Source organism: Nipponia nippon, unplaced genomic scaffold (genome assembly GCF_047370975.1).
Source record: "Nipponia nippon isolate SJK-2023a ecotype South Korea unplaced genomic scaffold, ASM4737097v1 scaffold_23, whole genome shotgun sequence".
NCBI lineage: Eukaryota > Metazoa > Chordata > Aves > Pelecaniformes > Threskiornithidae > Nipponia > Nipponia nippon.
In genome coordinates, this window is record NW_028262340.1 from 5,710,502 (window position 1) to 5,733,349 (window position 22,848).

The following is a 22,848-nucleotide window of genomic DNA, read 5'->3' on the forward strand; positions in this document are numbered from 1 at the left end:
TGATTGATTCTTTTTCTATACTCCTGCTTTTGCCTTCAGTAATTATTTATGCTATTGCAAAGGTAGCAAGAAGTGTGATCCATTCATTTTTCTAATTGATTTTCAAAGTGTTAATTCACTCAGCTGGTAGAATTCTAGCACTTCATCTATGCGGGATTCATGAAAGTTAATAGTGGACTATTCACATACCTAAAATGAAGTGTATGTGCAAGTAGATGACTAGTCTGCGGGCTACTGAATCCACTTCTCAAGAGGATATGCATATTAAAAAATAAAAATGGGACAGGGGGACAGGAAAGTGAAATTCTGCCTCATTGAGGCAGGTTAATTTTATTGTTCTCTAGTTCTTATATGAGGCAATTGAATTACTCAGCTCTCCACAGTTATGAAAGTAAAATTTGGCTCTGCATACCTAAAGATTATTTGTGAGAAGTTTTACTGTTGATTCAGAATGAATAATAAAATTGCCTTTGGGGGTAAGAGTATTAAGTTTAAACATGTTGTCATAACAACCAGCCATAGTAACTTTCTCAGAATTGGTTTTAGGCATCCCATGTTTGATCCCAGCCCAAAATATATTTGTTTGAACTTAGATATTTGAAAAAGTTTCAAATTAAATTGGTTCAACTGTCTTTGAGTTATCCAAGGATGGCAGAATGCCATATAGAATACATTTTTATAACACCTTGTATTTCAAAAAGGTCTGCAAAATGGAGATGAAAATAATCAATAGAGAAATGATCAGGAACACTCTTAAACAATTTTATAGTGTAAAGAATGTTTCAGTCATGCTTCACAATTACACAGAATTCAGCCACGAGATAATACAAGGTTTAAAGTCTGTACTGTAGGTGGCAGAGATGCATTAGTTATGCAGCATAATCATCCCTGCTATTTCGTTAACAAGTAGAGCAGGATTACATTGCAATTCATCTACCATCAATAAATACGCTGCCAGGTATCCTCCTGGTCTCCTGCTGTAAGTTCACCTTTGGAAGTGTTAGTTCAGTGAAGGACTTTTAAAATATTTTCTGGGTTCTGCTGTTGAAAATGTGGAGTAATAAAAACTGAAGTATCCTTTTCAACGGAATAAATTTCCGGGATTCTTTTACCTTCATCTAAAAAAGCATAGGTATTGGAATGCCAATAATTTTTAAATAAGTGACAGTTTATGATTAAAAATTAAATGGGCTTTCATTAACAATAATAGGATTCCATAATAGCTTTTGTCATGGTAGTGTTGTTCTCCTTACCATGGTTAATGCTACCATTATGTACGTCAAATCAAGGGTGCTGTGACTTAGGTAAACATTGTTCCGGACTAAGATTTGACATGTGACAACGCAGCCAGGAATTATGATCTGGAGTTTAATAAAGCAAACAGCACAATACTTAAAAAAAAAAAAAAAAAAAAAAAAAAAAAAGACATGAAGAGAACAGTTGCTGAAGGACTACTAATGGACTGTGGAGCTTTCCATCTCATGTTTGATGGCTGTAATCTTCTCCAGGTTGGCATAGATCATAAATCATTGCTTCTTGCTGGCTATTTCCAGTAAAAAGAAAAAAAAAAAATCATTCTTGCAATCCTTTCTCTTCCTTGGTTAAAATAAACATCCTTTATTTTTTTTTTTTTTTTTTTTCTCCTAGCAGGGTTAACCAAATATGAAGACAGAAACTGAATAAGCTTGAGAGTCAGGCTCATCTTGCATACCTTAGGTGTAGCGTGTCCCCCGAGATGACTGTATGGCATTTCTCTGTGATATCAGTAAGATACAAAAGGTGACAGAGCTATGAGGTTCTGTCAGTCTGGGGAAACAGAGAGCTCCTCTAGTTCAGGGCTGTTCTGTACCTTCCACTCTGTGGTGCAGGAGAAGACTGGAGCCTCTGGGCTGCCCAGCTGGACCCGTTTCATTTGCCTGGTAGCACAGACGTTGTGAGTACCCAGCTCAGCCCCCCGCACCCGTTGCCTTAGAAGGAAGGAATGGAAACCCTGGGATTACAAATGTGTAAGCATCAGGTGGGAAGACAAGCAAAGGCATGCGTGCATAGAAACAAGCATGGGGTGCTTTCTTTGAGCCTGTGGTACTGGTTCAGGATTGCCTATATTCATGTAGGAGGAGGATACCTGGGAGGAGGACAGGTATGTGGGGTATAATTCACAGTCGGAATAACATTTGGCTGTTATTGGTTGGTTTCTTGCAGGTTTACTGGAATGAATTTGCCTGCCCCAGTTATCAGCAGTAAAAATTGGCTGCGGCTTCACTTCACATCAGATGGCAACCACAGGCAGAAGGGGTTCAGTGCCCAGTATCAAGGTAAATGCTTACTGCCCGGTCTCACTATTCACAGTGTCTGTTTAGCCAAACTTTTTTTTTCCCCTAGGAATCTACAACTGACTTCCTTCATGTTAACATTATTTTCCAGCTGGGTATCCAGGCATTGTTGTGTGGACAGCTACTGTTGGCAATTGTTTGGAGTACAAACGCTTGTGAGCTATGGGAAAACTAACGTGCAGTGTACGCTTTGGTAGTAGGTGTCCCTTTACCGGCAGTTTTGCAGAATGTGCTGCGTGGGCTATGGCGATACGGACTGGGTGCCACCAGGCGAAGGGCAGTCCAGAGTCCCGCAGTGACTGTGTCTGTGTTTGCACTGACCCTGTTTGAAGTGTAAACTGTCCGGTATTTACTGGCCATCTCTCAAAGGATGGATTTCAGGATTGGGATCTTAAGATGCTGTTGAGGGAGAGGAAATGCTTTAGCACAGGAGTCAAGCAGAGAAAAGATCCTGTTGTCTTCTGAGTTTTGCAGGTGACCATGGCTAACTGCAGTCCAGCGCATCCTGTTTGGGACCAAACGGTCACCAAAACAGCTGGGTTTGAGCGGATTCCTTAGAAATGTTTTACCCCAATTCTCTCTGAGGACTTTGAAGGACTTTGTGGGTGCCGTGGTGCAGCATTACTTCAGGCATCCGGCTCTGGAGGCAGGATCAGGGAGAGGGATAATGAAGCAGGGAAGGAGAAGGAATGACACCCGGTTCCTCGCCCACCCTCCAGAGGTTTGTGCCAGTGTAGTTCAGTAGCTTTCCTCAAAAGGAAGAAGCAGGACTTCAACGAGAAAAAGTACCGTAGCCCTAGACTAGCAGGAACAAAATGAAAGGCAGAGGAGTTTCCTTTGATAAATCTGCGAACATGCCCTGTTTGGTCCCTGTTTGTTTAGCCTTAGCAGTGTTGTCATCGCCTCAACATGGGCTTTGCTTTATGAATCACCATTGTTATTTAACTTCCCTTGCTTTCCTTTTACATATAAAGCACTTGAAATTATAAGAAAAAAATCTTTTTTTTTTCTGTATAACACAAACGACTGCAGGCAGCTGATGGCTTTTGATATGACATTTTCCTTTGCTGTCATGATTGCTGCTTTCTATTAAAACACCTGTCTGAATCATCCTTTTTTCTTAAATAGAAAAGTAAAGATTAATGTTATAATTTCCTCTGATTAGATAAATGTCGGGGGTTCTAATCTAGCACGCTCCTTGGAAACTGTTTTGTTAGATATAATGAACCGTGCTTTTGTGTATTGAGCATTTACAAGATGAACTTAAAGATGTGCTCTTGAAATGGCATTGAAGCAGGACCGCTGTCTAGCAGGCAAAGGGAATCTGACACTCATTCTTCACACACTTGCTGTTTTTGTGGAGTTTGTCTGGTTCTTTCCATCTGTTCGGAAGATTTCTATACTTAAAATGAGGAAAAAAACAAAAAAGACCCCAACCCCCCCAGGTATAAAGGCAGGATATTTGCAGTCAGTGGAATCTGTGTCCGTAGAACATTAAAGATGCCAATACAACTTCAAAAAACTCAGCGTAACCCTTTTCATAGGATCATAACCTTGTCTGAACATAAATATTTTAAGGGAGATAAATAAATACATACAAAATAGGATATATAACGCCATATAAAGCAGAGCAACTAAAATGTGTTTTGCAGCAGTAGAGATGAAGTGGACCCCAGGATTGTCCAAGAGAAAGAAGAGAGGGTTAGGATGAATCTAATTTGTTTCTGTTTTCCAAAGACATGTATATACATCATTTATTAACATCCTATGTCCTCTGAGACAGTATCTGGCTTTGCTGATAATCTATAAGAAAATAATTTCCCTTCCAGCTTGTTTAACATTGATACTTAGTTTTAGCAGAACGCTGCCTTTGTATGTTCTATTGCAGCTCTTTCTAATCCATGCCCTAAATTGGAAATCCCTTTATGAATGTAAAAGCGAGGTTAGATCTGATCAGCCTGCGTACAGGTTTTCTTTGTTGAATACAATAAACTTGTTCCCTTCCAGGGAGAGTTAAAATATTTTTCCCTTTTCCCTTTATGTAAGGTGAATCGTGCATTCTTGCAAACGCTTTTTTTCCCCCCACAACCTGTAAAAGCAAATAAAAGGGACTGTAGAGAAATTGGCGCATCAATCTTTTTCTCTTTCTCCCACTTCTTCTGCCTTCCATCCCAAAAAGATGCCGTGTACCTGCAGGTGGTAAGAAAATAAGCTAGAAGCGCCTTACTCCGGTGACGGCACAGCCAGGTATCCCCTGTCATCCCCTCTGTCATAGCGACGAGGTGCTGTGAATGAGGTAATGAAAAAGCTGCTGAATTTAAAACGATGCTAAACAGAGCTAGATAACGCTCTGTCTGGTGTAGTCCATCTCTCCACATGTTTTATTATGTGAGTTGGATCCCAAATAGCTTTTTAGCTGATTGTTACCAACACATAATTGCATCTTTTATCGATCTCCCCGCCCCGTTCCCTTCCCCTGCTGTCCTCCACCCTCAGGTAGAAAGATAAATGCAGGCGAGTTTCAGCCCGTAGCACAGTGCAGGATACCAGCGGACCGTCACATTTAATAACGGTGTGACAAACTGTCTGTTGCACATACTGCACCACATAAATGGCTTTTAAAGGATATGTACATATCTATAAATATATACGCTTTATTTTTGACAGATCTGCTAATCTTCCTCTTGGATCACACCTTTGAGCTGCAAAGGGGTTACAGCTTATGCTGTGCAACCTGTTGACTCTCCTGGGTAATCCTGAGACAGAGGCAAAAACGGGAGAATTCTGGTGCTTGTTGCAGGCTCTGATTCCTAAAGACGCGTTGCTTTGGCTAGCTAATGGAGGGCAGAAATGAGGAGTTTCAAAATGGTTGCATTTGAGGGTGTTCCTCTTCAACTCGAGTAAGAATCCCTGCAAGCAACCTGCCGTAGTATCCCAGATAATACTAAAACACCCCAGCAGGAGGAAAAGAGATTCAGGCAAGTCTGTATTTAATAGCAGTCCCCCAGCAAGGGGAACAGAGGTTCATGGAATAGATTTTTGCTGAAATGCTGTTTTCAAAATTAAAAATAAATAAATGTCTCCTTAAATTCTTGTTTAGAGCAACATGAAATGGTTTAAAAGAAACACCCCAGACTGCCTGCTTGCTGGAAAAGCTTTGTAATATCATCTCTCAAATTTGACAGGACACTGAGTATTCCATTAGATCTATCAGATACATGCGAGCAGCAAAACCCTCCAGAAAACAGAGGAATTTCTGTTCATCCAATTATCCTGACACAGTCCTTTGTAGTACTGTTCCACATTCAAATCTATAAACAAAACAGATTTTTGTATACTGGATTTTTGAGGGCATAGAGTAGGAGAATTGTTCTTATTTATTTATTTTTAATAAAACGCAGGTGATATTGTATTCTGACTTGTTCTAATCTAAATTGAGTAATTTGTAAAGCTTGACTTTCATCATTATGTTTCCTGTCGCAAACAAAATGAAGGATTAAGAGGAGAGTATTACAGTGATCTCTCTTTATCAATTATTGTTGAAAAAGACACAATCCAATTAGGGGAGTATATACTTCATGGTAATGCAGTTTAGCGTCTGCATGATAGGATTGGTCCTTAGTAATGACTGTCTGGTTTCTGCTGCTTGTTTTCATTACTGTTGGGTGTTTTGGAGCTAGGTTTTCGATTAGTCACAAATTTGGAGTGGGGCTCTGTCTGTTAGCTGGAATCTGGAAGACAGGAACGAATATGGGTGAATTTTTGTTATTTAGTGCCTCCTTTAAAAATTTGCAGTTGTGTGCGAGGCCTGGATGTGTTGAAGTCGTGAACTCTCCATAGCGATGGCATTCTGCTGGACTTTGGGATGTTCAGCAGCCTGCAAAATCAATGCAAGTTGCTGTAGTTCAGTGGTCAGCGTGCCCTGACCCTCCCGGGGATGCGTTATCCTGTCCACGGTGTCAGCATCAATGCTGGGGCGGGGGGGCATACGCTGGTGATCAGAAAGCTTTGCTCGTCCTTTAAGGCTACAGGCTTACTTTATCATACAGAAATCAACAGACCTGTGCTTTTCTGTGTGTGGCTAGGAGAAAAATTCACTGGTAATTGTATAAAGTAACTTGCAAGGGAAGTTGCGGAGAATATAGAAATGGAAATAATTTTTATAAAGCCGCTCTCTTACTGATGGTGCCCCAAAGCACTTTACAGAGCAATGAATTGGATATTGCAAAGTCATGAGCCATTGTACATCCTGCAGTAGCTCAAATTTAGCCTTAGATACTTGGGCTTGACTGTGTTTTATTGACTGGGAGTGAATATTGGCTGTGACTATGAGGTTATCCCTGGACTTGCTTGGAAAGTGCCAGAGAATCATTAACTGCAGCATTATGGAGGATAAGCAGAACAGGACCTCCTCGGCGCTTTATCCCAATGGCAGTTTGAGTGCTGCACTGCAGCATCAGCAAGAGGCCGGAGAGCCCGGGCCCTGGCGCTGTCCTGCGTGCGATGGAAACCCCTCGGGGCAGCACCGGCGGGTCCTGCCGAGGGACAGGGCGGCCGCGAGAGGAGGGCAGCCGCCGCGGGCGGAGGGAGCTGAGCTTCCCCCACTGGAAGAGCACGTAGGTGGGTGCAGCTGGGCTGATGGCTGCTCCCGCTGTGCCGAGCAGAAGGGTGCCGGGGGCTTTGCACAGAACATTGTGGTAGCCGTGACCCCCTCTGTTATGCTGGGAAAAGGCTATGGGGCGCCTGTAAGAGGGACACTGTAAACTCGTCCCACTCCCATCTAGTATTTTGCTGCAAGGTGTTTATCTGTCGCTGCCCTGAGCCGGAGCGGAGCTGAAATGATCGCTGGCTGGCGGTCGTTACACGCAAGCAAGCGGGCACGTGAGGTAGGCTGTAATCCAGTGGCCTTTAGCACAGCCTGTCATCTCTCATTTGTGTTTTAAAGCTGTCGCTATTCTAGTTGAGGCAGAAATAGGTTCCAGACTTGCCCGGAAACTTCAGCTTTTGCAGCCCCGTGTCCTTTCTTTGGTCCCTTGATAGAGCGTGTTTGTTAAAACCCTCGAGGTCAGACTACAAATATCCCAGAATTACCACACCGCGACCTGGAGGAATACGTGGCTGTTTGGGGCGTTCTGAGACCTGCTGCTTTTCTCCTTGTGCATTTGCAGGTGGATTTACAGTAAAATACAGTAGAAAAGAAAAAAGTGTGTGTTAGATTTGCTTTGAAAGTAGCATACTGTAAATTATTTTTCCCCTCTTAAAAAAAAAAAAAAGGGCAAAAAAACCCCCAACAGATTAAAGATACTAATACTAGTAAGACAGACATGAACAACATAAGCTTTTCCTCATGAATATTTTTTGAAGCTAATGTGGACCTCAGTTTGAAGTTATAACTGCTTTATTTAAAGAGAAAGCAAAAAGCTGTAAGCAGATGATGAACAAAAAGCTCCAAGCTAGCTCAGAAAAGCACTACCTTAGGTAAGCTTCAAGGAACAGTGCTTGACATCTCTGTCTGACGCTCCTGCAAACAGATGTTCTAAACAGATTTTTTTTTTTTTAAGCCAGAAAAGCATGATTAAAAAAAACTTGTTAGTTATATTGGTAATTTTTCTTGACAACTTTGTCTTAGAAATGTGCTAATTTAGGGATGAAAGTATGACAAGATAAAGAGCAAGAAAAGAACAGTTGGAAGTGGAAGATGGACTGTTTTTCTCCATAGATAAGGAGTGGCTCATCAGAAAAAGGATCCTATAAAGGGATCTGGACATCATGCTTTCTGATGTGCAGTTCTTCTTTAACCATATTAACTTCAAATACGCCAGTAAAAATTCTGCTCTGTGTTAGTCAGAAATATCTGTGTGCATGCTGCAGGAAGCCCTTGTCCCTGTCCCTCCTGGTGGCTTTGGCAGCGTGGCTTTTGTGCAAAACCCTCTTGTGTAGAGAGAACCTCGGTAACAGCCGAGTCCAGATAATAAAAACAAATAGCTGCTCAGTTGTGTGAGGAAGGACGGGACTGTCTTGGCGGTGGATGGATGGAGAGAAACCTTGTTGCTCTCCTCGTGTTTTCTCATCTTCTGGATGAGGCTGAGGGCGGGGAGGCGAACGGTCAGAACAGGGCCTCTGGCAGAGTCACCACGCAGGTTTTATGGTTGATGTGCCTGTGGCTATTAATAGCAGGTCTCTAAATTTATACTTCTCTTTGCCAATGGTATAGTTCTAATGTGGCCCTTTTCTCTGCTGTTTTACTGCCTTTTTGAGTCTGCTATTTGTGCAGATCATGTACAGTTTTTCAGTTATGGGGTGTTCATTTGAGTGCTGTATTCCCATAGAAGCAGAGAATGGCTTTACCGTACAACGTATTCATGGAATAACCGCATCAGTAAAACAGGGTGAAACTAACTCCGCGTTTTACTCTCAAGGTCCCTGAAGCTTCTTAGAGCTTCCCTTTTGTCTGTTGCTCAGTTTTAGTATGTTAAGCAAAATGGCATGGTTACGGAGGGATGGGGGTTGTATGCCCAATTTTTATATTCCAGTTGGGTCAGCTTGCCTCAGATCCCCAAAGCCGCTAGTCCAGGCCTAACAAGGTAAATGAAAGGGGGCCCTAATGGTTTTGAGGGGTCAGCATAAGTTGTCTGAGCTGTAAGGGAAAGATGCAGGGTATCTTGCCCTGTGCGTGGTGTACAACTGTGCCTTCACTTTCTTTTTAAATAATCTCTAATGCTTAGCTAATCTCTTCCTTGTCTTTTGCTTTGTTTTAAATCTGTCTCTGTAGTCAAAAAGCAAATCGAACTGAAGTCCAGAGGGGTGAAGCTAATGCCCAGCAAGGACAATAACCAGAAGACATCAGTGTGTAAGTTTTTTGGCTCCTCTTTACGCTGTCTTTGTATAACGATCTCCTTGAACATTTCATCTGACTTTCCGGTAATCTCTAAAACTTCGTCACTCTTAAAAGTTTTAATGCTTTTCCCTCTCTTCCCTCTGCATTACTGCATCACTTCCTTACAGTGCTCTATTCACAAGCATATACTAACTCGAGAAAGTGGGAATGGAGGGGATCGGTGTGTGTGCATTTAATATATACTGTATGCTTCCTGCTCAATGACAGACCGGGGTTCATGACTTCTGTCGTCTTTTAGTGTGGAAAGTGTCCAACCGTAAACAATTTTGGAAACTGAATTAATGTCACTACTGTAAAATTAGAAGTAGGGATAAGGAACCACACTAAAAAAGACCCATGAGGAAATCTATGGAGGCAGTAGCAGTCTCTCTCTTTTTCTCTTTGTGTTGTATTTAATTGTCCCTGCAGAAGAATCGTACCACTGCTGTGCAAGAGCTTACGATACTGATTTTTATGGTCTCCCGATTAGTTACTCACTTTCAGTGTATCTAGCGGTTGATATGTTAGAGGCGTGCTCAGGATGTCGCTTTGTCGCTGCTGCATTTTCCTCTTGCAGGAAGCGAATCCGTTAGGTGCGTTCATCTTTACATTAGGTTCTTTGCAAAGCAGAAGCAAGACGCGTGGTTTCTTTATGCATGAGGCTCGGGAGAGACAACTGGGCTCTTAAACAGGAGGGATCCGACTTAACTTGAGTTTATACTTTATATAAATTCAAATAGGAGCAGAATGTAGCATTTCTTAAAATAGTTTTTAGAGGAGAGGACGTAATTGCTCATTTTGTTGCATAGTCCATTATAGCCATCAAAGAGGTACCATTTGGACATTTCACTCGCCTGAATTTTGGATGCAAAATGAGTTAACAAAAATGGATGAACTGAATTTAAAACATCACTTGCTGTCTGTCTGAAATGAAAATGGTTCACTTCTAGGCTCACAGGAGACTGCTTATAGTCTCCAGTTTTTCAGGAGAAAATGGTGGGGCGTGTTTAGAGAAAATTAATTCAATTTTAAGAAAAACCCTGTATGCAAGATGTTCCCGGTCCTACGATACATTCTTGCCAAGAAGAATTTAATTGTAATAAACATTTCAGCTCACTTAACTGAGAAAGAAATTCTGTTGGAAAATATCACTAGCTTTGATTGTGTGGGCACTGGAGACGAAAGGATGTGTTCGGAGTGGATACCTGCTGTCTTGGATGTTGGGGAATGTGGGGAAGGGAGTCTTCATCGAGTGAAAAATGTTAGCCTGGTTTGGAGTCATTGGTTTACTGTATGTAAGTATTCTGGTAGTGAGAATATATAGGATTCCCATTGCGCCTTCCTGGGAATGCTAGGCTGCTTCCCTGCAGCAGTTTTACCTGTTGCTAATGAATGTTGCCAGCACCATCCCTGCCGGGGGCTCCGGGGGAAGGCGCTGAAGGCTGAGTAGAAGACAGCAACTGAACTTTCCTTCCCAGCGTATCCTGCTTTGCCCAGTCGTGTTCCACTTCTGAGGATAAAAGTGTAGGAAGTTCTTGTTGCCTCTGCCCAGTTTATCCTCACCCAGCGGAGAGCAGGATCCAGTCTTCAAAGCTGTCAATTCAGCATCTTGGGTAGTGCTAATCTTGTCATATTTGATAAGGCAAAACAGAGCGTAGGAAGGCAGCTTAGCCTGAAAGCTATTAAGCTATAATAATATAGATGGTGATTGTACTGTGGCCCACATTCCTTTCCGTTACCAGCATGGTGCTTGCCACAACCCTTGTGCCTTCAGCCCCTTCCATGTGCACTGCTCTCAGCAAGGTCTGGATTGTAAACCCAGATTAACCTCTATCTTGCACAGCCTTCTGCTGTCACACTTCTGTTACAGTAAATTTTCAACTTCAGAAATGCTGATTTCAGAGAAGATGTCTCCAGAAAATGGTTCATTTTCAGAAAATGGAGCCCAAAATGTTATCATCTTTTTCCCTTGCTTTTTTGATTTGCATGGCTAGCCATGCCCCTTCTTCTCTCCAACTTCCAAGAGCTTATGAGTCTGCATATGCATCAGAGATAATTATACAGGTGGGACAGGCTGATTAAAGATCTGTGAAGTTTGCTAGTGTTGCTCTTATTTCATCTGGCTCGAATATCAGAAATTTAGAAATTTCTGTCTCTCTTGATAATAGTTAGAGCTATGCCATGCTTTATTTTCAAAGACTTTCTTACCAGCAACATTTTCTAGTGCTGTTTGCACCTGTCCTAAAATTCTCCCTTGAAGACTGTGGCCGCATAAGGCAGCTTGCAGCTATGTGCTTAATACCCTGCAGGTCTCTCGGAGGATTTCTGGTTTGCTGGGTGGACGCTGTCATCAGCTGCCAGATCCTACCTGGCCGAATTAAAGTCTGTGTGTTTCATGTGTCTGAATGGAGGCAAAATGTAGTCACATAACAGCTTTGTACTATTTCAGAAAAAGAATATATAAAAATACAGAATTTTTGGGGGAGATGCTAATTGTATTTGGTTGCAGTCAAACATGTTTATTTGAAATTGAAATCGAGTGCCTCATACTGTTCACCATCCCTAAAATTAATTGGACAACTTGCTTTAATCATTTTTAGAGGAAAAATAATACAGCTCTGGAGAATAGGAGATAAGAAATATTTCTAAATTTTAGATTACATTTAGGAGCTTATTTCTTTTACTGCATGCAGTATGTTAGTGTGTGTATTTCATGTTCACACAGTGGGAAAAACATGGTACTTTGCTTTTACAAAACGGCATCAAAGTTGCTGTTCTGACCTTTGAATGAGGCGTACCTGAAAATGCACTTCTGGGTATTGTTGGAAGGGATTGTATGAAGTGGTGCGAGTTCGGTGTATATTCAGACTTGTCAAAATCTATTTTAAACGTACAAATGCAAAGTCATATTGGAGGTGTTGACCAGTTTTAGGTCTCGGCCGAGTGTATGGAAGCTTCTAGATATGTTCAGCATTGCAGCAAGCCTGCTTTCTGCATCAGGTGTTGAGGTACGAGGGTGAGTACGTGGGTCCCTGCTGTACTGCGACAGCACCAAGTGGGTATTGAGCAACAGAGGAGCCAGCCTTGGGTTCTAGCGCTAGGCAGCACAGCTTGGGAAGGAGCTGTGTTTGGTTTAAGTAGGGCATGCTGCAAACACAGTCTTTGCAAATGGTCTTTAAAATCTGAAAGTCTGTAAATGTTTTTGAACTCGCATACTTCTGAACTATTCTGAGGTAGCAACAAGATGTGAAATACGGGTTCAGAATTGCCCAAGTAAAAAATTTCCAGCTGGAAGTAGTCCTCTCCAGTGCTAGGGCCTCACAGCCCAAGTCTGTACCCTTTTCATGCTTGCATGTTGCCAGACACGTGAGTATTTAACGTCTGGATCAGTACCACCGAGGTTCTGGAAATGCTTAACGTTGGTTGCTGGGTGCTGAAGGACCTTCCTGGATCGGAAAGGCAGCGAGCGCTGCTTTGGGGTGAGCACGCTGTCAGGGTCAGCTCTCCTGCTTTTAGGACTGAAGTTTGTAACCCGTTACCTTGACCAGATGGTTGCATGGAGTAACTGCAGGCCGTAGCGTGATCATAAAGATTAACCTTCTTAAAACAACTAATTACTGCTGCAATCCTTCCCTCCCCACCCCCCATGCCAGTAGAAAAGCTCACTTGCTTTCACTGTATTTCTCATGCTGAGAAATGTTGAGTCTTTGTAAAACCTTTTTAGATGCTGCTTTATTTTGTAGTTCATACTTTACATTCCGAAATTCAATAAAAAATTGTCCCTTGGGAATCTGTCAGTGAACTTTCTTTATTAATATGGGGAGATACAGAGAACTAAAGAAGGTTCTGAGCTCTTTCAACAGATGGAGTAGATTACTGTGGCAAACAAAGCAATCAGAGCTGTTCTTGAATACATGATGAGAAGGAAGTTGTTGAAAAAATCAGGAGGAGAATGAAGGGGTGGAAAACTAGTTCTGTGGTTTGGGGGAGAGAATCCTTGAGCCTATAACATAGAAATTGAACAGTTCATCATGGTTTTTAAGATGTATTGTTTTCCTAGTAACCTTGAAGAATTCATTTTGGAGTGCTACAGTCCAGGCATAGATCAGTCAAACCTTCAGGGAGATGAACGCAGTACTGACAGCAAGTTCTCAGCATAACAAATATGGTTTATAACCTTTGGTTTAGTTTATGTTCGTGTGTGTGTGTTTAAAACCAAAGACAGAAGAACAAAAGTTTCTGTAAGCGACCATCTAATCCATCCTCTCCTTTTCTTTTGCTCTCTTTTACATTTACAAGTAAAATGTCCCAACTATCATGATACGGAGATACCTTCCCTTTCCCCCTTGCTCTGTTTTATCTTATCTGTTCTCTGGTTTATCTACACGTGTTATATAGATACTAATAAATGCTAGCTAACAAGAGAAGAACTGGTTTTAGCCTTCAGAAATGTGAATGATAACTGACAACCTGCCCGCTGGGGCCTGTGGGGTTTCGCTGGTCATCTGTAGCTGTGCTTCCTCCTGAAGCTGTGAATCAGAGGCTTCAAGGTTCGCTGTCACTGATATGGGACGTAACAAATGGATGCGATACCGGTGCAGAGTAACTAACGTGGGCATAAAGGATGTTGTCTGTGTAGTCTTTTGACCATGGGAGAAAGAATTTGGTGTGGAAAGGCAATGGGGTAATCTGCTCTGCAAGGAAGAGCATACAAGTGTTTGAATGCAGACGTATCTGTAGAAGCTGTGTTTGTGCATGTGTACGTTATAGGTATATCTTGTTTAGTGTGATTTTACTCTGCAGAAGTCATGGAAGTAAGATGAGAAATCTTAGTACTTTTCCTTAAATACCATACGGGCTTGTGACATCCAATCCTAGTTTGTGCACTCTATCCTAAACATGAATTTTGCTTTGTTTGGAGATATCTGCATCCACAATCATCATATTTGCGTAGGTAGGCAGTGATTTAAGACACCCTAAGGAAGACAGTGTCACCTATGTACTTTGTTCAGCCGACCTTTCATTTCTCAGAAGCAGCATGTCATTTCCAGCACTAGCAGAGAAGGGCTCTTGGAAGCTGGCATCTTCATTTGCAGAAGGATCACCAAATTATTTTGCATCTCTGAGACCTGCTGGAGATACCCGCTCCTGGAGCAGCGTTTTGTCATGGCTGCTTCAGATAGCAGGGCACAGTCGCTGAAAATATCAGAGAGAAATCCCTGCTGTGGGCAGGGGCTCCCTTCCTTCTGACTCCGGTGTATGTTCAGAATCATCAGAATCTGTGAAAGGTGGCAGCAAAGCTTTGTAGCTACAAAACGCAGCCATCAAAAGAGACCGTGTGCCGCTTTCATGCTTCTGTCTCTTGCTGGTGTCTCTGCTTGTCCACGTGAGTGAGCTTAACGTGAGGTTATGAATATGCAAAAGAGGGAAAGCAATCTCTCGGGAGTCTGGTTTCCTATAAAGCCATATCTCGCTTCCTCTTTTGCCCTCAAACGCGTGGAGGAGATGGTGGAGCACCAAAGCGTCATGCCGAAACACGGAGCCCTGTGCGGCGGCTGCACCGGAGGAGGATGGCAGGGACGGCCCCTGCCCCATCCCACTCGGTCCCTCAGCACGGCAGCTGTGCCCGGCGCAGGGGGTTGGCGGGAAGGGAAGCCAGGAGAGGCAAAGGCCCTTTCAAAGCTGAAGGGGATGGGATGAGATGTTAGTGCCTGGAGCTTAGGAGAAGGTCAGAAGCTGTAATGTCTTCAGCATAGGGAGCCAGCAGTTAGGGTGTAGATGCTCAGGTGAAAGCCCCGTACCAGCGGGAGCAGAGTGATCCTTCCATCCTTTTAGGAACAGTGTTGTATCTTCCAGCTGTGGTGCCTGACTACGTGAGGTGTAATTTACCAATGAGTAATTACAGTATTTGATGGTCTTGCCTTTTTGTGCGTTCATGCTGTGCAGTCTGTGCATGTGTAGACACTCCACGTGCTTATCTTCCTATGTCAATATTTATGTGCATGCACCTCCATATCTTTCACCGTGTTTGGCACCAAGCAGATCTCAAATTGTTGAGCCAACATGTCTGGTGTGAGAAGCATGCTTTTATCACCGCACTATCATCCATTTGGCAGTGGTCTTTGGGGCACTGTGCTAACACAGTATGTTCTGAAGTATAATTTGAGATTTTTTCCTTTAATGTAGTGATAGGCAGAGGTAGAATGGAACCATGCTTGCTTAAGATTCATGCTTCAGCATCATTGCTAAGAAGTATCGCATTTTCTTTGCGTCCTTCCCTTAGCGATACGAGAAAACTGAGCCCCATAAACTTCTACAACTCTGTTACAAAATCATGCCTTTGTCCCATATTATCGTGCGTTTTGGTAGTTGCTGGAATTCAAAATTGAAATCAGTATACTGCCGAATCTCATCTCATCCTTGTCAGGAGCCACCCAGGTTCTATCCACCCCAAGTCAATGCTTGAATGCTTGTTTGCGCCATTTGACAGGCTGGGGGGGAAGGTGGAAAGGGGGGATAGAGAATGAAGTTTGAAGGTGTTTATTCAGTGCCGATCACCACTTCATAGATTTCATGTTTGTTGGCAGTTACATTAAGGTTGCTCCATAAAATTTTTCATATTCAAACTAAATTACTTGCTTTAAAATGCTAGACTTGCATTTCCCTCTCCTTTCTCCCTTTTGTTCTGTGCTTGGTTTTTCCCCTGGTATCATACACCTACCTTCTCATCGAGTTGTTTTCTTTCCCTGGCACCACTCGGATGGGTTCGGAGGGGCGGCAGGCTGTCACCTTGTCGTGTCGCAGGTGGCCATTTTAATCACAGGCTTCGGAAATGGGCTGTTTAATTGATGTAATTTTGCAGAATAAAAAAACTCTTTTCAGAGGTACTTCTGTAGTGGAACGGAGGGAAAACTGCGTCCCTAGCTGGCATTTCCTAGAAAACACTTTGGTGTATAAACTGAGCTGAAATGATTCCAGTTGCATTTGTTTCCAAAGCTGTTTTTCTCTAAACAAAATGGAACACGTTCAGGTTTTCGAGCTACCAATTGCCATTTTTCTCTCCACATCCACCAAGACAGTTGATGAAAGAATGTTTCTTTTGCTATTCTGTCTCTGTATGTGCTGTTTTTGCTTTGTAGTAACTCAGGTTGGTGTGTCCCAGGGACATAATATGTGTCCAGACCCTGGGATTCCAGAGAGAGGCAAAAGAATAGGCAACGATTTTAGGTAAGAATCTTTTATGTGTGTGTTTATGCATGCTGCAAAGCTACTGTCTGTAACCATTGTGTGTGCTCCTTGGCATTATGTAGTCTGTTTTTTAGAGACCATCTGCACACCTCTAAATGTATTATGTCTGAAAAGCTTGCTGAGACTAGTGATGGAGAAGAACCAAGTGTGTATAAATGTGTACGTGTGCGTTCGGGAGACCATGTCCCAGATGAGGATCTGTAGTGATCTCTCAGAGTATTTCTCTCTTCACAATACGGGCGTTGAGCCAGGCTTGTATAATCAATGTTTGTTGTCATTCCCCCCTCCAGTTAAGTGCCGACAGAACTGTCTTAAACAGCACAAAAATTGCTTCTCAAATTAGCTGAAGTCACAGCATGGCCCTGCCCCTAGTGAATTTGAGGTGACTTCCCAAAGCACTGGTACAGTTCTTTGTCAATAAGTATACATGGTGCTAGATAATTGTTTTCTTACAAAGTTTAAAACAATGCTGTTATTCCCTTGTAGTTGCTTGCATTCATTTAAAGTGTGCAGGAATGAAGCAGCCTGCTGTGAGCAATAGTGAATCAATATTTAATCTTATTTTGCTGTCGATGGCTGTTTTGTTCACTAAAAGTGTCTTTCAATTTAACCTGAGTCTATCAAATTCTCCTGAAATCCAGAAAATGGATCGGAGGGGTGAGGGTGGAGGAAAGGGAGTTCCCAATAGTCCCTAAATGCCACAGGATAAATCCTCAGCTGCTGTAAACCAGCATTGTGTCACTGCAGTGAATAAGGCAGCATTGGCTTAAACCAGCAAAGGGTCTGAATCCAAAGCGATAGAATAAAGAACAAACCTTTCAGTAGTAGATAAAGGTGGGGTTTTTGGGTTTGTTTTTTTTCTTTTTCCTTTATAAGAATGCTGCGCATGTCATCTCTTGGGGCTGAGTCTGTGCTCCCGCACGGAACAAAATTCCCACTGAAGTTGCATTGAAAGACTCAAATCCGTTCTTGGACTATCCACCACCTCAGGCAAACAGCGCCCAGCCCAAGCAAATGCATGAGGCAAAAGCTTGCCCCTCATTCATTTCTGCTGTTGCCTGGAGGGCCGGTGAATTCTCTCTGTTCACAATTTGGAGAATCACTGGGATAGTAAAAAGTGACAGAGCTGTTGCTGCAGAAGTGTCTCAGTTGCTAACTTCACCCTTTGTTCTGTCTGCTAGGCTGGGCTCCAGCATCCAGTTCACCTGTAACGAGGGCTATGATTTACAAGGGTCCAAAAGCATCACCTGTAAGAGAGTGAGCGACATAATTGTTGCATGGAGTGACCACAGGCCAGTGTGCAGAGGTGAGAAGACAACATTTTACTGAGTTATGAGGACTAACGAGAGAACCCATCTCCTTAATGTCCCCTTCGAGCATCACCCATTCTGTCCTCAGGTTGGTCATTGCTTGGTGAGGATCCCTCAGCTGGTTCTTGACCTCAGCCTGCCATGCGGCCCGTGGTACGGATCTGTTTTCAAAACCCTGCCTCAGGCAAGGGCCACGGCTAGCAGAGCCCCCTCTCGATGCTCACAGCCTGTTGGGAAAAGTCAGCTCTCTACTGCTGTGTGCGCAGCTCTGCCCTGAGTGCGTTTGTGCTCTTGGAAATGGGAGTTTGGTCTTGCCAGCTTCATGGTCAAAAGTCAATAGGATCTTTATTCTTTTCTAATGGTGATTCTTGTTTTCTGGCTGAGTGAGAGAGAGTAATATGGGTTCAAATTTTTCAGTCTTTTCAGCACAAGCCTGAGAAAGAAACCTTTGCTTTGTTCTCCTGCAATTTTTTGATTGCAGAAATGCAGGTTTTAAGAAAAACACCTGTTCCTGTTGCATAATGGCACTAGTAAAGCTATTGCCGTTAACTATGGAGCTTCGTAAGCTATTACGTCTGGACCATATGGATTATATTTGTGTCCATCGTACCTGTGTACTATGTCCTCATCTCTTCGCGATGTTTCTGTCCCCTTCTGTTCTCTCTATTCCAGGTGTTTCTTTTTATGGGATAAGGAGGAGAGGGGAGAAAAGGTGAAAGCCTGAAACAAAATCTGGAAAAGTTAAGATGGAGGGAGATTCTCTTTAGTGGAACTTGCTGCTAGTAGGCAGCAATGTGGGGTTTCTTAGACTGGTTCCTAACTGGCATAATCTTGATTATCCTGTGGCCCAGCCATGAGCCATCAGTGAATGGAGTTTTCTTTCAGCAGGAAAAAACCTAATGCCCATTTTGCCCTTGGCCATTTTGTTTTCATTCCCTCTCTGTCTCTAAAAATGGCATGCATAATTGTGGTATTTGTAATGGTAATAATGAACAACTTGTAGTATTTTTAATTAAATCCCTCTAAAGCTCTTAAAGTTATAAATCGGTATTTTTTCAGTTCTTTTTTCTTTAATTTCATCTGCTGATTTTTTTCAAGGCTTTGGAATCCCATCTAATTCTTGAAACAAGCCTAGAATAAATTGAATCAGTGTAAGAGGATATTTGGCATAAATATGTGACACTAGAAAGGAAATTTATGGTGTCGTCTTGCAAGAGATAAGAAAGGATTTGACTGCATTATTATGATTCTATGAATCAATTTTTTTTTTAACTGCTAACTTTTGGGGTGTTTTTTCCTTTATAAAAAGTTTTCCATTTGCTTTTTATTTCAGCTTTATACCACTTTTTTCTGTTTGTTTCATCTTGTTATTGGGTATTGAGTTTCTCTCAAATTGCAGGGTGCCTGGTGAGCCAGCTTTTAACCCCCTGGACTGTACCAGTTTCTAATACCCAGTGATCAAATGTCTTGCCACTGTTGGGAGACTGTTTTTCAGCTTCCCCATCTACAGCAGATTCCCTCTGCGTCCCGGGAAGACTCACTTAATCCCTTTGTGCTCTTGTTTGCTTTTAAAATGGGAATAACGGGATTTACCTTTTTTTCTGTCAGGTAGGATGGGACGTGTGTGACAGGCTCCAGGATGGGGTCACATAGGAGGGTGCAGGCGGCTTCTCAGTGTTCCGCATGTTCCCTTGTGACCACCTGTGGAGTCAAACAGTTTGGCCAGGAGATCGTTTTCCATGCTTTACTGCTATTCGGAGGCGGGGAAAAGCCTTGCAGATGCCACATGTGCAAATACGGCTCCTTTGAGATAAATTAATTTTGAGGATCCATCACAACAGCAGAGGCAGTTACAAAACCAGGATGCTGCTGTTCACATATTCTGGTTAAATACTACATCAAAGGAATACCACAGGCAAAAATTTCCCCACTTGAGCACTTTTCAGCTTCTACTTTGCCTAAGATGTTTTTAAGATACAAAATTGAGCTGCCATCTTGGCCCTGAGTCCACAGTCATACCAGAATGAAGTCAGCCCTTACCTGGTAAATACTTGCTGTGCAGTATTCTTTTTTGACCTGGAGTGAAGAAAGGAAATACGGCCTTCTGGGGACGTTAAAAAGGAGCTGTGTCTTACCTGGCATCTTCTGTGTAGTTGCTTTCATTGTCTTGGACATGAAAGTATTTCTGCAAGGGCTTTGATATAGTAAAATAAATCAAATCAGTCTGAGTGCTAGAGAATGGGGTGCTGGTGGTGGGTCTGGTGGTCCATCTGTTTGGTAGCCCCTGGAAACACCCCACTCATCTATTCATCACAGATAAATCCTTCCTCTCTGGTGTTACATGGAAAAAAAATGAATCTTTTGGCTAGCAAAAACAACACAGCAGCAATTCTCCCCCACTTCCATACTGTATGCATCTCTACTTCTCTCTCCTCCACAAAGAACACCGTATACATCCCGAAGCTGAGAGACCTCACTCCCACATTTGTCTTGTTTTCCTCTTCACAGCTAGGATGTGTGATATGTACCTCCGTGGTCCCAGTGGTGTGATAACTTCTCCCAACTACCCTGTACAATACGATAACAATGCCTACTGTGTGTGGGTCATCACTGCGCTCAATCCAGCCAAGGTAGGTCTCGGAGATGGGTCTCCATGTCATTACTTCAGAGCCTTAGCTGAAATGTTGTATAGCTGTGCTGCTTCACAGAGGACTACTCTCTGATATTTAGCCATTCAAGTTTGTTTCTGATGTTGTGCCCCCTCTCCCCCCACAGACTTCTTCCACATGTTTCTCAACTGTCTTTAAAGACCACAACACATCACATTGCCTCTCTGCTGAAAATTCATTTTGTTAAAGGATGTAATTAAAAGTGAATGTAATTATTTTTAATCAAAACCTCTTTGATATCTTGGCGTGAATGGCGGTGAAATGCCAAACAGCTTAGCAAAGCATCTCATTAAGCCAGTTCTCAGTCGGGGCAGGAAGGCTGTGCCGGGAATGCTGATTTTTCACTTCCTTTTGGCTGGTAGCTGGGCCCTAACCTACGGGGATTTCAGCCCCCAGAGGGCAGAGGGCAAGCGAGGAGGGAGGTATGGTTCTGTCTACTGCTATTTATGCAGTATTGTAAATTTATAAACAAGTCCTTTCTGTCTTCACTGAGGTTTGGAAGAGGGGAGGTTGGTGGGGATTTTTTGTCCCCGCTGGTCTGCATGTGGGATTCAAGTCTGTTGTCGCTGATCATGTGGAGAAGAAAGCTTGACTACCTTGGCCTTTGTAAGATCAAGTCCTTTCCATTTTCCACGGGCTCAGGGAGGGCAGTGTTCAGTGCCTCACAGCTTTTTCCAGCCCTGCAAACTCAGCCTGTTTCTCTCCTCCAGATCCATATGGGAACATAAGAACAAAAATTACTTCGCTGTGTAGCTCAAAATACGCTTTCTGAGGTGTTATTCACCATCTTCTGCTCTCAGAAGACGACAAGTTTCATTCTTTTTAGTATCTGGGTTCCTACTAACATCACCTCCGTTAGGTCATGAGCAAGTCTTGCATGCCAGGTCACTGAGCTCATGTGCTTATTCTGTCAATTATGCCTCGGTCCTTGCCTCTGGGCAGTCCTGTGTTTTGGCACTCTGCCTTTTGCCGCTGATCCAAGGAAGGCATTTCACAAACACGTTGGTGTCCCAGGATCTCATCTTTTGCTAGAAATAGTTATGGTCTGTAGAAATGCTGGCAACCATCCGCAGTTGTAGCCTGCTTGCTGCTGCTGATGGGGTGGCACCTTGGACCTCTGGAGCGCTGGCCGTGGCAGGGCAGCTAGAGCTGGGGCTGGCTGAAGAGCCTCTTCGCTTCTGCTTCTTTCTCCCCATTGACCTCGGTTCAAGTCTTTAATAAGTGCAGATCACTGGTGGATTATGATTTTAATGAGGAATATTCCTATGTTCCAATTTCAGAATGAGTTTGTATTTAAAGGTATGTCATTAGCTGGTCATTTCATCCAGCGGATGTCTTCATTTGGCTGCAGAGGAGTGTAGTAATGACCCGAATTCTGGAAAACTGGAGTGTGGAATCAGGATATTTTTCAGTGCTGATTTATTAGGAGTGATTTACTGGTTAATCAGACCCAGGAGGTTCTCCTTCATCAGGGTAATGTGCAAGTGGAGAGCAGACCACATGTAACAGCAGCTATTACTGCTCAAGTGTCAGCTGTGTTGTTCAGCCTGTAGCCTGCAGACCCTTGGGTTTACATTGCCTGTGCATGGACAGGTTGTTGAATACATCAGCGTCTTAGCCTGCGGTATGTGTATTATACATATCTTTATTTTTGTGCATCTTTGTCTTTCAACGATCAGCAAAATCCAGTTTTTGTATATGTAAAACAGTCCTCTGTGTTTGGAAAGAAGTTGTAGCGAGCTAGATGTAGACGTGCCCTGGGTGTTGCGTAGGCTAGCGCTTCCGTTTGGGTTTTCTGGTACAAATTATGAAGGAGGAGATCGCAATCAGTTGTCAAGAGATGCTCAGGGGCCATGTCCACTGTTTTATTGACCCTTTGCCACATTGCTTTCGTGTTCAATATTCAGAGCCTAATCTTCAGCTCTGTTCATTAGCTTTTCTGCCAGCCTCGTGCACAAACTCTTTCTGCTTTTCCTTCAGCACTGTGATAGGACAAGCTTCTCCTTTTGTAAGCTTCCTGAGCAGACTGTCTCATTTTTCAAAAACTTACTGTCTTTGTGAAATTGTGCTGAGGGAAAGTTTCTCTTCTTTCCCTGCTTAGTTTCTTCTTCAGCTTTTAAACCTGTGCAATAATAAACTGTTGATTAGAAAACAGAATCTGCAAGTCCTGATCCTCAGCTTTCATAAATCATAAAGGGGATTGAAATTGGTAAAATCCATTAATCTCAATACTTACCAATTTGGAGCAGAGATTCAATAGCGCAAAAAACTGTAGGTTGTGCTCCCTGGGCTGCAACATCATACACTGTAAAGAGGTGTAGCACAAGTGAAATAAGGATAGATTGGTCAAATCAGCAGCTTATGTTAACTGTGTAAAGGAACTGCTGTTTTCTTTTTCTTTGAAGTGCTAA

At 42.8% G+C, this 22,848-nt stretch overlaps 1 protein-coding gene across 1 annotated transcript in view; it reads left to right on the forward strand.

Moving 5' to 3' along the window:
- The window catches only part of CSMD2 (CUB and Sushi multiple domains 2), a 345,266-nt gene that overhangs the window by 174,249 nt on the left and 148,169 nt on the right, over nt 1–22,848 (forward strand). Inside the window, exons 7-11 of the mRNA XM_087760834.1 lie at nt 2,203–2,315; nt 9,106–9,183; nt 16,350–16,437; nt 17,640–17,764; nt 20,277–20,398. Coding sequence (XP_087616960.1) covers nt 2,203–2,315; nt 9,106–9,183; nt 16,350–16,437; nt 17,640–17,764; nt 20,277–20,398 — 526 coding nt within the window. The remainder of the gene's footprint in view (nt 1–2,202; nt 2,316–9,105; nt 9,184–16,349; nt 16,438–17,639; nt 17,765–20,276; nt 20,399–22,848) is intronic.